The sequence below is a fragment of the Phyllostomus discolor genome, chromosome 11 (assembly GCF_004126475.2).
Source record: "Phyllostomus discolor isolate MPI-MPIP mPhyDis1 chromosome 11, mPhyDis1.pri.v3, whole genome shotgun sequence".
NCBI classification, from domain to species: domain Eukaryota; kingdom Metazoa; phylum Chordata; class Mammalia; order Chiroptera; family Phyllostomidae; genus Phyllostomus; species Phyllostomus discolor.
Window position 1 is genome coordinate 3,744,724 of NC_040913.2, and position 15,054 is coordinate 3,759,777.

The 15,054-nt window shown below is 49.4% G+C and overlaps 1 protein-coding gene across 2 annotated transcripts in view; it reads right to left on the reverse strand.

Moving 5' to 3' along the window:
• LOC114508689 (mitochondrial intermediate peptidase) overlaps nucleotides 1-15,054 on the reverse strand; it is an 81,899-nt gene that overhangs the window by 19,589 nt on the left and 47,256 nt on the right. For both annotated transcript variants that reach the window (XM_028526718.2, XM_036011204.1), the window contains exon 16: nucleotides 12,386-12,505. In XM_028526718.2, the coding sequence (XP_028382519.1) occupies nucleotides 12,386-12,505 (120 nt within the window). The remainder of the gene's footprint in view (nucleotides 1-12,385; nucleotides 12,506-15,054) is intronic.

Sequence of the window (15,054 nt, forward strand, 5' to 3'; positions counted from 1 at the left end):
AAAAAGTGATTGCTGGAACTGTATAAATCACTTCAAATATTGTTTGATTTTAGCTTTTAAGTGTCTGCATTTTTTCTAAATGTTCTGAGAGAGTTTGGTTCCCTTTTTACTCCCCATAAATCAGCGAGCATTTCAAAGCTTCCCCGAGACACAGAAAAATACACACACGTGGACGGGCGAGGGTCTCGCCGCCGAGCTGCGCGTCTGGGGGGGGGGGCATCAAAGGCGGCAGCGAACGGGGCGCCCCCTCACGAAGATTAAAAGTACACAGCGCAGAGCAGGACGTGTGAGAGACGCCGAGATAAACTATCCCGCCCCGTTCGTGACCACATATGGTCACAGGGAGTGGGGAGAAGGCACCGGCCCGCCACCGTGGGGCTGGCGCAGCTGGCTGCGTGCCGACACGGGCCCCGGGGAGCCTGGGGGCCACCGTCCGTCAGGGGCAGGGAGCCCCCGCAAAAGCCACCGGCAGAACCATGCACAACAGGCCCCCATCTTTTCCAGTGAGGTCCTCAGTTTTTCCTGCTCCCCACCTTCTCACGTGCAGCTGACGAAATGACGGTTCCCACACACAGTTCTCGCCACTCCAATGCCCCCCTTTGACGATCGTCATCCCGCTGACAACAGTGACAACACCACCTGCCACTTGCTGTCCGTTCGCTGTGGGCGGTGCTCCCGATGCGCATGTATTCCTTCAACCCCCAGCGACCCTCCGGGTCAGGGGTCGCCGCCGCAGGCAGGCAGAGGGTTGAGACTGAGGCTGAAGCCGCAGCAGTCTTGGCCGTCTGGTTCCAGAGCTCTGCAACGTTCTCTTTCCGCAGACCCTCGCACTAGCCCCCTTTGAGACCACAGGTCGGCCAGAAACATCCCAGCACAACTACAGAGGAAACAAGGACGCCGGAAGTCTCCAGCCACCGACCCCGCTGAACACATGGAAACGTGTAAATATAGGAAAGGGGCAGAAAAGTGTAAGTATACAGGTTGTGAGATACATCATGTGTGTATACATAAACATACAGATATGCCTGGAAAACCCCTTACGTCTGGTGAATAAATATCAAATACAGTAAATGAACATTAAGAATGCGAGCCCCAAAATCAACAACGAAAGTACCTTCTGTGTACCAATGGCAATCAGCTAGCAAAAGGGGGGGGGACATACACCCCGTTCACAACAGCCATCGCCGTCATCCTCCTCCTCCTCCTCCTCATCGACAGGAATACACTGAATAGGACGTGGGAGAGACTTCTAAGAACAGTCTAGATACAGAGAGTGTGCTAGGAGTAGGGAGAGAAATGAACAGCGGGCAGAGCACGCGCCTGCATCACAAAACCAACAATCGGCGATGACCGTCCAGGCCGGGCAGGAGCCGCTGCGACGGGCAGAGGCTCAGACGCACCTTCTGTCGTACACGGCAACTCCCCCGCTCGCAAAGACAGCCTTTTCGGACTAGCAGACAAAAACGGCTTATGCACATGCCGACCGGAAAAGCCGAAGCTGGCTCTACATCTCACGCCTCATACCACTGTGAATGTAAACAACCAAAGATTAAAAGTTAACAATAAAACCACAGGAGTACTAGAAGAAAATATGGGCAAACATTTAGATACTCTTAGGAAGTTCCTCTTAAGCATGGCAGGAAATTGAAAGTCTGACAGATTTAACTAAAATACAACCGCTCCAACCATCAAGCAAACTAATAAATATAAAACTGAATGTTAAAAAATCGTAAAAGGCTAACATGCCTACAAAACCTGTAAGGAAAAATATAACATAACACAGACACGGGAAAGTGACAAACACAGGCAATGCGTCCCCAGTCCTCCACCGAGGCTGTAAAGTACCACGAGGGGGGAAGGTGCTGATTCACTGGTCGTGAAAGAACGCGAGCAGAAACGAGCCACAGCGTTTGTGGTCTATCAAACTGGCCACGACTACGAGGCACACAAAAAGCTCAGGCTGTCGTGGGACCACGCCCCGGACTCTGCAGCGAGCACTGGCCCGCGAGGGCGCACGGCTCCGCCTGAGCAATCCCACCCAGGAGCCGAAGAGCGGCCAGCCCCGAGCACCAGGGGACACACGCCTCCGTGGGGTGGCCAGCAGTCCCGCCTTGATGTGGGTGAGCGGGGTCAGGACCTGGAGTGCTGGACTCTGTGCATTTTTTTTTTTTTTTGGTAAATGCGGTGATTAATAGGTAGAAAGCTTTATTTGGTTTTCTATTTCTTTCTTTAGGCTAAATTCCTAAATGTTACATTATTGGCTTAAAAGGTCCAGAAGCTCTGTGTGATGCCTCCCCGCTTATCTGCCTACAGACAGACATAAAAATCTTTATCTCAGTGTCTCTATACTGGTGCTAGGATATTGTCTTTCTATAAAACGTTTGCTAATTTGATCAGTAAATATGTCATTTCACTGTTATTTCCACCGCCTATTTTTGTATCCCAAGCGAGTCAACTTATTTTATTGTTGTTCTGTTGCTTTTGTTCTGTTTGTATAAGCTTCTTATGCGGCAACAATGTAGACCATTTGTCATAAATGTTACAGCTGTTAAAAACTAATTTGCTGCCTGTGAATTTTATTCACGCTTCCTGAGATTCAAATTTTTGTGATCGAATTCTTACTGTTCTCATTTGTGATTTCTTCCATTTCTTTTTTTACTTACTATCTTTCTCTAAATGAAAAACATATTTGTAAATAGATGCCATTTCTAATGGTGTATTTTTTCTATGTAAGTGTCCTCTCCATCTGGAATTTATTTCATGACAGTAAATTAGGATAACAGAACCCCAGTCCAAGAGTCAGGCAACACGTCTACTAATTCTGCCCGCACCACCTTGGGTGAATCACTTCATCCTCACTCACTCTGTTTGCAAAGCTTCTGAGCTTCGCTATAGGACGGAATGGGCCACCTGGCCTCAGCCACGACCAGGGTATCGGGAGCTAATAAGCAAACAGAAATTCTGTATTTGTACTTTGCAAATGATCAGGAAAGGCAGGAGGAGCATGAGGGGAAGGATTGGTGGGAACGGCAGGCCTGAGGTCTCTCCGCGTCCAGGGGAAGGAACTCTACCTTCACGTCAGAGTGTGAGAACAACGGTGGCACAGGGCGCAGGTGGGGCAGGGGGAGGGCACGGGGGTGGGGAGGGGGGCCTTCACACCGCAAACCCGTTGGCCCTTGTGGTTTTCACTCACGCACATGCCCCTCCTACTCCAAAGACAACGGAAACATGCTGCAGGCTGCCTCGTGTTCCTCGTGTTGCCCCGGGGCCTCAAAGGCCCAGAGGCAAAAGGACATGGTCACGAGCCCCGTTGGGTGCCACTGCTCCGGGAGGCACAGTGAGGTCCCCGTCCTGCTTCCAGCTCATGCTCGCCTGCGGTAAGAACGTGACCTACCCCAGGGTGTCAGCTTCCACCCGGAGCACGGCGGGGGTCTGCACGACGTGCAACCCCCCAAACTGCGGGGCCAGGGGCACAGGCCTCTCCCGCCTCGGGCTGTCGGGTAAACAGTGACAGCAGCCAACACAACAATAGGTGTCCGGTGTGCATGGATAGAAATCACATTTTTTTTTCAGATTGGCAGAAATATATTTGTGGCGTGTCACAGGTTCTAGTAATTGGGGTACGTGTGCCACGCCATGAGACGAACAGGGCTGAAAATCGGTGCCTTAGAGAACTGCCGGAGAAGAACCTTCCTAACGTAGAAACAGCTTAAAATCTGAGAGACACGTGCGTATCCCTTAAAACACAGTTTACTTGGTAAAGAAAGAGCTTCTAATATCCTGGATTTTTGTCTTATTGTGTCTAGCCCCTGTGACTTTGCAGGCAAAAGTAAAATAAAATAAAATCGCACTGCTCGTGAAAACCAAGACACGGACGGAAGACGGGGACTCGGCATGGAGCCGTGCACTACAGAAACAGCCCAGGCGATCTTGTAGCGTCCTCCTGTTTTAAATCAGCAGGGTCTGGAGTTGCAGCTGTCCCACAAACCGAAACCATATAAATTTTTAGAAAATGAGTCAATCTTGAGATTAAAGTTTCAATTTATAACACTTCTGTGTTTTAGTTACAAAGCCATAAATAAATCTACCATGACAGAGAAGGTAAATATTTTCTCAGTTGTTTATGTAGCCAAAGAGGGAAGGAATTTAACATGCAATTAACCACTTAGGGTTTTTGAGATGCTCGCCATATGGTTGTGTTTAAGATAAAGAAAAGTTATTGTTTTGTTCCATCTAACATTTGCTTAGCAACGTCCCGTCGGCGCAACCTGGGCAGCACCTCCGCGCCCCTGGCGAGTCCCTCCGTCCCTGCGAGCGCTGGGGCCTGAGAGGAGGAGGAGATGCCACCTCTCCCCCAGGAAGGACCACAAAACGGAAAAAGCAGTTGACCAAGCAGAAGGGACGAGGACTACGAACAAATAAGATAAACGGAATCATCTGGGGAGAGAAGGAGGAACTTTTAAGGACACTGGGCTCCAGTTCTGTTCTTTAACAGGTGGCTCTTCTTCACGCATTACAGAACAGAGACCTCCGTGCCATCCTCTAAGCTGACGTCGGGCCCGGCGCGAGGCGCAAAGACAGCCCGGGTGCGAAGCAGACCCCGGGTTTCTGCACACGGGCTCCCGTGACCCTAGTTCCTCTCGCTCGCCTCACTCCAGACTTCACCAGTGAGGGAAAAACTCCGCCTGCCGTTTAACCTTGATGGCAGAAATCATTTTGTAGATACGCAGTTCTTATCTTAGTGTTTTATAAATCATGCTAAGATGAAAGCTTTTAAAATAAAATCAGCAGAATGCTATGTAAGGTCAGTCAGCTGTGATCCAGTTTTCTATTAATCAGAGAACTACAATGACCAGATATCCGGTGAAAAGCTTTGAAATACTTCAAAAGTACGAAAACCTAATAGTCTGCTTTGTGCACTAGTGCCAGATATCCACAAGGGCTTACATATGGGGACCCACATACGTACTCTGAAGAAAGAAGTCAAAACTGTCTGTCAAGCAAGCAGGAGAGAAAAGAAAGTCTAGCAGCAACTAGTCAAAGCTGTAACACCCGAACCGTGTGCAGCGCTCACTGCGCGTTCCCGTGGCGGGTGTTTTTGTTTTCCTTCTCTTCCGGCTATTCAAGAGAAGACGCCACGCAGTAAAGGAAACTCGGGAAAAGCGCTCTCCCAGCCCTGCCTGCTGCTCTCTCCTGTTGCTCTGGCTTCCGCTCCCCACGGCCAAGGGCACTCGGCTGGAGGTCTACGGGACTTTGGGCTTCGCCGTGGGCCACACGCCCCCTCCCAGCCCGCGAATCCTCCAGCCCGTGATTCCAAGGTCACTCCCCTTTGCTCACACGGTCGTGAACCAGCAAGGTCAAGTCTGAGAATCAGCTCTAAAACCTGCGCGACCTCAACGTGAGCAGCTCTCCAATGATGACGCGTAGGTGGTGGTGGGGGTGAGTCCGAGTTCATGTGTTAGTCCGCTGCGCTGTCTGGGCACTCGGAACATGCGCCCGGAGTAAATGCTGCAGACGGAAACGGCATTGCGAGCCACCCCACAGCCAGCGGAGCCCTCACGCAACAGAGGGACGTGGGGCAGTGGGTGCCGCGGCTGAAGTCGCACAGACAGAAGAGACGAGAGGACATTTACAGCGTGTTCTCTGCGGGCGCCTGGAAAACGCTGCTCCAGCGACCGGCTCTGCCACCGCACCGCCGACCCGAGCGCGCCCTCGCTGCTCGTGCAGTCCTGCAGCCGCGTCCCAGACACCCCTGCCACGTCCCGTTCAGCGCTTGACCGGGCGTCCCTCTCTAGGCCGGCGGCTCCCCAGGCCCGTAGCTCCGGCCTCGGCCTTTCCCTGGGCTGCCGGCCACCGGTGCTCACTGGCACCTCCACTCCGACAGCCCACCGTCACCTCGAACCACACTCACCCATTTCTGCAGCCCCCTCCCCATGAAGCCGCGGCCCCTCCCTATTCCACCTTCCACCGAATGCCTCCCCCTCCCCACCCCCACGGACGGGCCCCTACAAACTGTGGGACCCCCCTTCCTCCGTTAGCGCCTCCGGCCCCTGTCGTCCCGCCCAGCCCATTCCCACCCTCTCGCCTCACCTCCCCTCACCTCGGGCCATCCGGCCGGTGCCCGAGGCCAAGGCCCCGAGGACGGGGATGAGGAGGAAGCAAGCGGGCAGGGGCCAGGCGAGAACGCCAGGGCACCTCCTCTCCTCCCGAGTTCTTCAGGGCACACTCCCCCCAGGCCACTAAAAGCCAGGCTCCGGCACGCGCGTGCACGGGCTGCACGAGACCGGAAGGCCCAGAGCTCTCAGACTTCCGGTTCCGGCCGCGTGCGCCCGGCCCGGAGCACTCCGCGGGGCCCCAGGGTCAGCGGCTCAGTAACGAGACACTTCCCAGACAGCGGGCTGTGACGATGATCACGTGCCCGCCCTCCCCGACAGGCCGTCGCTAGTACAGGCCCCGCGAGGGCCGGGCACGTGGGCCCCCCACTGCCGGCCTCCCCCGTCTCCCGGAGGGTGCACAGCACGGGGTATGTGCTGATGCAGTGCGTGTCACACACACAGTGTGTTTGTTACTGAAACTAATCTCATCTAGAATATAAACAGTACGACTGCATTAATGCATACAAGTAGGAAAAACAGAGTATCTATGTAAATCTGAACAACCCTCAGGCTTTATTAAAAGCCTTAGAAGGTCCTTCTTCTCTAAATGTAACCAAGCTTCTTGGGAAGACCTCTTGAAACAACCCGTACAGAGCTATGGGTACTGACCACACATGGGGCAGATGGTCCCCGTGAAAAGATGAATGTCTGTATTTTCTCAAAATCAGCCCTGGCCGGCGTGGCTCAGCGGACTGAGTGCCGGCCTGCAAATGACAGGGTCGCCCGCTCGGTGCCCAGTCGGGGCACAGGCCTGGGTTTCCAGCCAGGTGCCCAGCAGGGGGGGAGCGTGCGAGGGGCAACCACACATGATGTTTCTCTCCCTCTCTTTCTCCTTCCCTTCTCCTCGTCTGGAAATAAATAAAACCTTAAAAAAATAGGAACTAGGGCAAGAAACTAGTGAGCATAAGAATAAGACCATGCTTTTAAATGCAAAATAACTTACTGATAGTTGACTTAGAGTTCAGTTGCCACTGTCACCTTATTTTCGTGTATTTGATTACTTTGATGAGGAAACCTGGGTGGTACAGAAGCTTTACTTCTCTTCTAAAGCAAGGAACAGGTCCATCGTTGTAAGACTTACGACAAAGAGCGGCGGGGTGCAGGCCGCTCCCTGCAGCTGAAGTGCGGCAGCTACAGGACAAGGTGTCCCCGTCCCCTCCCACCCCTTGTGTCGGTCTGCGTGACTGTGCAGCTTCCTCCCTGCTCAGGGAGCTCCAGTCACAGCCATTTCGTTTCTTGTTTGCGTCTGTTTACACTTTTCCATTCCCCGGCCCCGCCCCCCCCCGGCTTTGACAACCACAAATGTGCTCTCTATGGGTCTCTCCTTTATTTATTTGTTTTGTTTGGTCTCGTTTGCTTTAGATCCCACACGTAAGTGCTATCACACAGTGTGCCTTTGCCTTTCTCCGTCTTATTCACTTGGCACCCCACCTTCCAGGTCCATCTGTGCCGCTGTAAGTGGCCGGATCAGTCTCCTTTGCTGACGAATACCACTCGGCTCTACAGACACACCACGCCTTCTGCATGCATGCACCCACTGACGGGACATCTAGCATGACTTGGCTAAACACCAGTGATGCAATGATTGTGCACCACGCGTGCACACATCTTTCTGTGTTAGTGATTTTGCTTTCTTCAAGTAAACACCCAGAAGTGGAACTGCTGGAATTGCATATGGCATCTCCCTTTTTAATGTTTTGAGGAATCTCAACACTGTTTTCCGTAGTGACTGCACTGACTTGCAATCCTACCCACAGTGCGTGAGGGTTCCTTTTTCTCCACATCCTCGCCAACATTTGTTATTTTTGCCTTATTAATGAAAGTCGTTCTGACAGGCGGCAGGCACTAACTCATGGCTTTAATTTGCGTTTCTCTTAACGCCTGCTGACGCTGAGCATCTTTTCACGCGTCTGGTGGCCATCTGTGTGTCCTCCTTAGAGAAATAAATGTCTACTCACATCTGCTGCTCACTTTTTAATTGGATTATTTTGAGGGGGGGTTGGGAGTTATGCTGTATGAGTTCCTTATGTACACTGGATATTAGCCCCTTATCGGATGTATCCTTTGTGAATATCTTGCCAAATTTAGTAGGTTACCTTTCCATTTTGTTGATGGTTTCCTTTGTTGTGTAAAATCTTTTAGTTTGAAGTAGTTCCATTTGTTCATTTTTGCTTTCGTTGCCCTTGCCCGAGCAGACACACCCGAAAAGACACTGCCAAGAATAATGTCCTTGTCAAAGGATTTACTGCCCGTGTCTGCATCCAGTGGCATTACGGTTTCTGGTCTTGCATTTAAGTCTTCAATCCGTTTTGAGTTTATTTTTGTATGTGTTGTGAGAAAGTGGTCCAAATTCACTTTCTTGCACGGATCTGTATGGTTTCCCCGGGCCCACACACTGAAGAGGCTGTCTGAGCCCCGCCACACAGCCTTGCCTCCTCCTCGTGCATTCACTGACCACGTGTGTGTTCGTATCTGGGCTCTCAGCTCTACCCTGCCGACCTGCATGTCAGGGAGCACGCGTGACGCCTCCCGCTCGGCTCCTTTTTAAGGTTTCTTTAGCTGGCTGGGGCCTGCGGTGGTTCATGTAAATTTTAATGTTAGTTGTTCTAATTCCGAGAAGAATGCCATTGGTATTTTAACAGGAATTGCATTTAATCTGTATACTGCATTAGGAAGTAAGGATATTTTAACAATATCAATTCTTTCGATCAAAGAGCAAGGTGTACCCTTTCATTTGTTTGTATCATCTTCAACTTCTTCACTGTCTTATAATTTTCACACTACAGCTCTTTCTCACCTCTTTGGTTAAATTTTTTCCTAGGCACTGCATGCTTTTTGAGGCAATTATAAATAGGATTGTTTTCTTAATTCTCTGTCTGGTTGTTCATTATTGGAATACAATCGATTTCTATACATTGACTCTGAAACCTACACCATGGCTGAAATCACTTCTTAGTTCTAAAACAGGGTTTGGTGGAGTCTTTAGGGTTTTCCATACATAGTGTCATGTCACCTGGAAATAGTAAGAGTTCTTCCTTTCCAATGTGGACGCCCTGTATTTCTTTTTCTTCTCTCGCTGCTGTGGCTAGCACTTCTAATACTATGTTGGATGAGAGTGGTGAGAGTGGGCATCCTTGTCTTGTTCCTGATCTCAGAGACAAAGCTTTCAGCTTATCACCATTGAGTATATGAGTGTGTGGGGGGGGGGTTCTCACAAATAACCTTAATTTGTTGAGATATGTTACTTTTAGATCCACTTTGTTGAGATTTTTTTTAAATCACAGAAGAACGCTGGATTTTGTCAAATGCCATTTCTGGAGGTACTGAGGTGATCGTCAGGTGTCATCCTTATTTTGTTGCTGTGTGTCTCACATGGATTTACAGATGTCACGCCATCCGTGCACCCCTGGGGTGAATTCCACCAGGTTACGGTGTGTAATCTTTTTACTGTATTATTAAAACTGATTTGCTAATACTGGGTTGAGAATTTTTGTATCTATGTTCATCAATGATATTGGCCTGTACATTTTTTTTTCCATTTCTTTGTCTGGTTTTGGTATCAGGGTAGTCCAGGCTTTGTAGAATGAGTTTAGAAGTGTTCCTTTCTCTTCAATATTTTGAAATAGTTTAAGAAGGACAGGCATTAATTCTTCTTCAAATGCTTGGCAGAATTCACCTGTGAAGTCATCTGGACTTCAATTTGTCGGGAGTTTTCAATTACCGCTTCAGTTTTATTGCTAGTAATCAGTCTGTTTAGAATTTCCATTTCTTCCTGATCCAGTTTTGGAAGTTTATATGCTTCTAGAAATCCATCCCTTCCTTCCAGATAGTCACGTTTGTTGGCCTATAATTGTCAGGAGTATTCTTCAATGATTCTTTGCAGTTCTGTGCTATCAGTCACAACTTCTCCTCATTTACAGTTTTACTTATTTAGTCGCTCTCTTTTTTTTTTTTTCAGTGAGTTTGGCTGAAGTTCTGTCAATATGTTTATCCAGTCAAAGACCAAGTTCTTAGTTTTATTAATGTCCTCTATTGTTTTTAAAGTTTCTATTTCATTTGTTTCCACTTTGATCTTCACTATTTCCTTCCCTCTGTTTATTTTGGGGTTTGTTTATTGTACTCTTTCTAGTTCCTTTAGGCACAGGGTTAGACTGTTTATTTGGGGCTCTCCTTGTTTCCTGAGGTCTGCCTGTGCATTTCCCTCACAGAACTGCTCTTGTAGCATTCCATAAATTTTGAAAAGTTGTGTCTTCATTTTAATTTGTTTCAAGATAGCTTCTGAGTTTCTGTTTGATCTATTGGTCGTTTAGTGGCATGCTGTTTAGTCTCGATGTATTTTTTTTGCCAGTTTTCTTCCTGTAGCTGATTTCTAGTTTCATGCCATTGTGGCTGGAAAAGATGCTAATATGACTGCAATATTCTTGGATTTATTGAGCTGTTTTTGTGTCCTAATATATAATCTACACTAGAAAATATTCCACATGCATGTGAAAAAATATGTACTTGGAAGTTATTGAATGAAATGTTCTAAAAAAGTCTATTAAGTCGATGTGGTCTAATATGACATTTAAGGCCATTATTTCCTTATTAATTTTCTCTCTGGTTGATCTATCCCCATTAATGTGAGTGGGTACTAAAATCCCTTACTATTATTTTATTACTATGAATTCTCCCTTTATGTCCATATTGATTGCTTCAGAAGTCACACCCATCGCAAAGCTAAGCAGAGAAGCAGAGAAAACCACAAAGCACAAAAACACATGAGCACAAAAGCATGAGAACCATGCAATGTTCTCTATACAGGAAATGCTATTATATTAAAATCCAGGCAACCGTGATGATTTATTCCACAAATGAACAGTCAGCTTACTCTTACTACCGACGTCCACTAACACAGATAATCCAGAGCTTATCTGTGATGGCGTGATGGCACACGCCATCAGAACGGTGACGCACACGGAAGGTCAAGGAGCGGCACGGAGCGCGGTCAGTGGCACACATCTGGGAGGGCCAGGCTTTTGAGACAGCCAGCAACTGCCGGCAAGAGCCCTGTGGGGGTCAGCTGCCCTGGTGCCACACGTCTGGTGCACAGGAACGGTTCCCATGCAGGGCTGAGTGCCAGGGCCTGAAGATCAAGGACACTTAGAAGTCACTGGTTCATTTATCCTCTGAGCACCGCATGTGCCGGCGCCCAGCACGGGAAGAAGTGAAAAGTCCCTTGCTGGGCATTTTACAGGGGACAGACCACTCTCAGTGCACCCCTTCTTCTATGACACGGGCTGAGTCAGGGGGTCACCCTGGACCCTCCGGCACAGCCGCCACGCCAGGCCACCCAGGGAGCGGAGCTGAGGCGAGGAAAGGAAGAGGAGCGCCCCTGCCAGCCCTCCGTGAGCACCAGCTAGACCCGGCCCGGCGGAACCCAGGTGCACACCTGCCCTTGCACCGAGGAGACGCGATGCATCGCACGTCCGCCTGAGCCAACACGGCTGGGCTGCTACCGCTCACAGACAGGAGACCCGAGCGACCTGCAGAAGTCTGTTACCTTGCTGACCACCCGCCCACCCCCGCCCACCACACCAGCTTCTTCACAGGACCCCGGAGCACCGGGAGAGCGTGGCTGGGGAGGCTGCGTTGGATGCCCTGCACCATCACATGCCAGCGACGTGGGCTTGGGCAGGACATCCAATGCGGATGAGCCGCAATCTGAGCCCCGGGCACGGGGCTATTATCTCATTTACGGGCTGATTTGAGGGTTGAACTGGGTTATTTTTTTACACGGCGGTTAGGGTCTGGCACCGAGTATTCAATAAATGGCAGCAGTACTAGGGCGCTTCCGTCCTGCCTCTGTCCTGACGGGGCGCCGAGAGACGATGCAAGAAACATCTACTGCGACCGCCGATGCGGCTCGGGTGCTCAGTGAACGCCGGTTCTCCTTGGGGCGGAGTGATTCGGGGCCGATAACCACGTCCCCTTGCAGGGAAAGGAACGGAACTGAGCTCTCACTGACACCAGCCCTCTGCCACCCCCCCACACCCCCCCGGCTCAGGAAGCTGGACAAGTGCCTCCAGCAAGAGGACAGGCACGCGTGAACGCGCAGCTGGAGTGGCTGAGGGACAGGGCTATTTCGGGCACTTGGCCGCCAGGGCCCACCCACCCCGACCGGCACAGCGGCACAGCGGCGGGGGGGTGGGGGGGTGGGGGGTGCGGCCGGGGTCAAGCACGGCACTCACGGTGTTGGGGACGTAGGGCAAGCCGTAGAGCCGCTCCTGGGCCTCCTGCAGCAGGGCCGTGGTCGAGCTGCTCAGCGGGTGCCGCCCGTGGTAGGTCTGGTCCAGCGCGGCGTAGAAGACCTGGAGGAGGACAGAGACGCAGGAGAACACCTGTGCGGGCTGCCCGGCCCTACGCCTCCACGGGCTACCTGCCCGCCCCCAGGGGTCCCGAGACGCGATTTTACATCGCGGCTGAAAACATCCCGGACAGATAGATACGTGTAGCTTCGGAGGTGTTTTGTTCAACACTTGAGACCATGTCACTGATGAAAAGGAAAGCTCTCAGCCTTTCACGATTAAAGATATTAAAGAATTTTAAATCTTATCTGTAAGGTACTCTTTAAATATAATAACGTAGCAAGTTAAATATGTGACTACAAAACTGAAATTTTGCCTCTCTCCCCACAGGCAACAAATACAGTTGGAAATACAAAAAAAATACAGTTGCCACCGTGAGCCCAGAACCTACCAAATCCTGTCTGGTTCATTCCTGTAACCCCGTAGTAAGGCTCACAGGAGAGGGACAACATGGCCAGAATCCCAGCTCTGGGAGGAGAGGCGGGAGAAGAGCTCGAGGTGGAGGAGGGTGGACAAAGGAGCAGCTCCCCATGTCTGCAGAAGACAGATGGCACAGAACATTCTGGTGCAGCTGCTGGGCAGTCCGCAGCCAGGGCCCAGCCAGCCCCACACCTGGTGCCAGGAGCTCCAGGCAGCAGCTGCGGCGCAGGGGCGGCGCTGGCCTGGGGCGGTGACCGGGAGGGAGGGACCGCTCACTTCTGAGCAGAGGATGCAGGCCACGGAAACAGATGGGGGGAAGAAGCCACCAGCAGAAGTTTAAACGGGAATTCTGCTGCTTACGGCATGTTTCCAACTGTAAGATGCCCCGCCCCCCCCCCAAATTCGGGAGGAATGATGGTTGTTCATGCTGCTCCCGAGTTCTGTTTACATTTACATTGGTGAAATATTATGTTGTTTATGTTATTAAATATTTTACCACATTTTTTGCTTCAAAATTTTCTTTCCTATTTTCCTCTAAAACCTAGGTGTATCTTATGGTCGGAAAAATGTGGATATAGAGCTCTGAAAACTAAATTTTGCATAAAATCTAGAGTAAAGATAAAATGCTTTTTGAGTTAGCTATGAGCACTATTTGGAACCACCTGAAATAAAAGAGAAGAAAATGCTTTATGTTAAAGGAAAAATTCTGATATGCAATTCTGGTTCCGATACGTATCTTTCTGACTCAAAAATGGAATTTACAGAGAATGTGCAGCTGTTGACTTGAAAGAAATGAGGATTAGCTTGGATAAAAGAAAAAATTTAAATGACTTCTAGCTTCTGGCTTCATCTAGATATAGAATTATGGTTCTAAATTATAAAGTCAAGTTTAAACCTTCCCTAGAAAAATACAGACATTTCCTAAATATAAATATTGCTTTATTCTAATTTGTAATCTAAACATATAGCTAAATATAGCTCTTTCAATTCTATATTCTATAATGAATAACAATGCATAAAGCAATCAGAGGAGCCAAAATTACTCATACTTGTCTGTATTCTAACAGAATAAATTATTATGAATTAAAACTCTTAAACTCCAACCTCAACTGAGGTAGGTATTCTTTTCCCACAATCTATAAACAAATAAAAATTCAAGAGTTTCCTTCTTTTGATTATACCTTTCACACACACACAAAGGCGTACGTATAGAAGACTTCTATTTTTAAATTATGAAAACAGAGCAAAGTAAAATAAATGCCTGTATTTCATGCTCCCTTGTTGATGAAACAACTCTAAAGGGATGAGCCTCTTTGCTCAGCCAGGGGGTCACAGATGCCTGGGACCATGACCCTTGGGGCCACAGAAAAATAAGAGCCTATTTGCAAAACAATGCACTGTAAAAAGAAAAAAATCGCTCCCAAATGTTAAAACACTGCTTATACCCCTTAGAAGTCTGAAACAATTCACTTCCTCCCACCCTTGCTGGTCTCCGCACAAGGGACTCCTGAGACAGGGGACGAGAATCAATCTCTCTCTCCCTCTCCCTCCCTCCCTCCCTCTCTCTCTCTCCCCTTTTCCCTCTCCCTCTCTCCCCTCTCTCCGGGGGTTATTCTGTCCGGAGAGCAGTAGGAGGGGAAGGTCGGTTTGCCAGTTTAAAAGTACATCATTGAAACAACTGTTCAAAATAAAAGGCTTTTAAATGAAGACTTCTACTAAAATGATCAGCAAGTCAAAAGACTTTTTCCAAGTAATGCTAACTGTTTCAAACAATTCAGAAATCCATTTTTAATTACACTGATGTAAACAGATAGTAAGTAACGTACATCAACTGTAAAGCGTGATTTTGTCTGTCTGGCAGGTGTTTTCTTCACTGGAATGTATTTTTAAGGCACCACGAAACCAGAGCTCCTTCGCTGCTTTCTAGGGACTGAGTTCTACAAATCTACAAAGCAGTTAAGAAGTGGCCACTCCTCTGAACAGGTAACTGGGTCACCGTGAAGTGACGATTTGGAGAGGCCTGAGATGAAAGACAGGTGCGTCGGCTACGTGACTCTCGGGGTCCGAGGCAGGGAGCGTGAGACCGCCACGCCAGCTCAGGAGGCACACAGGACGGGGGGCCGGGTGTCGCG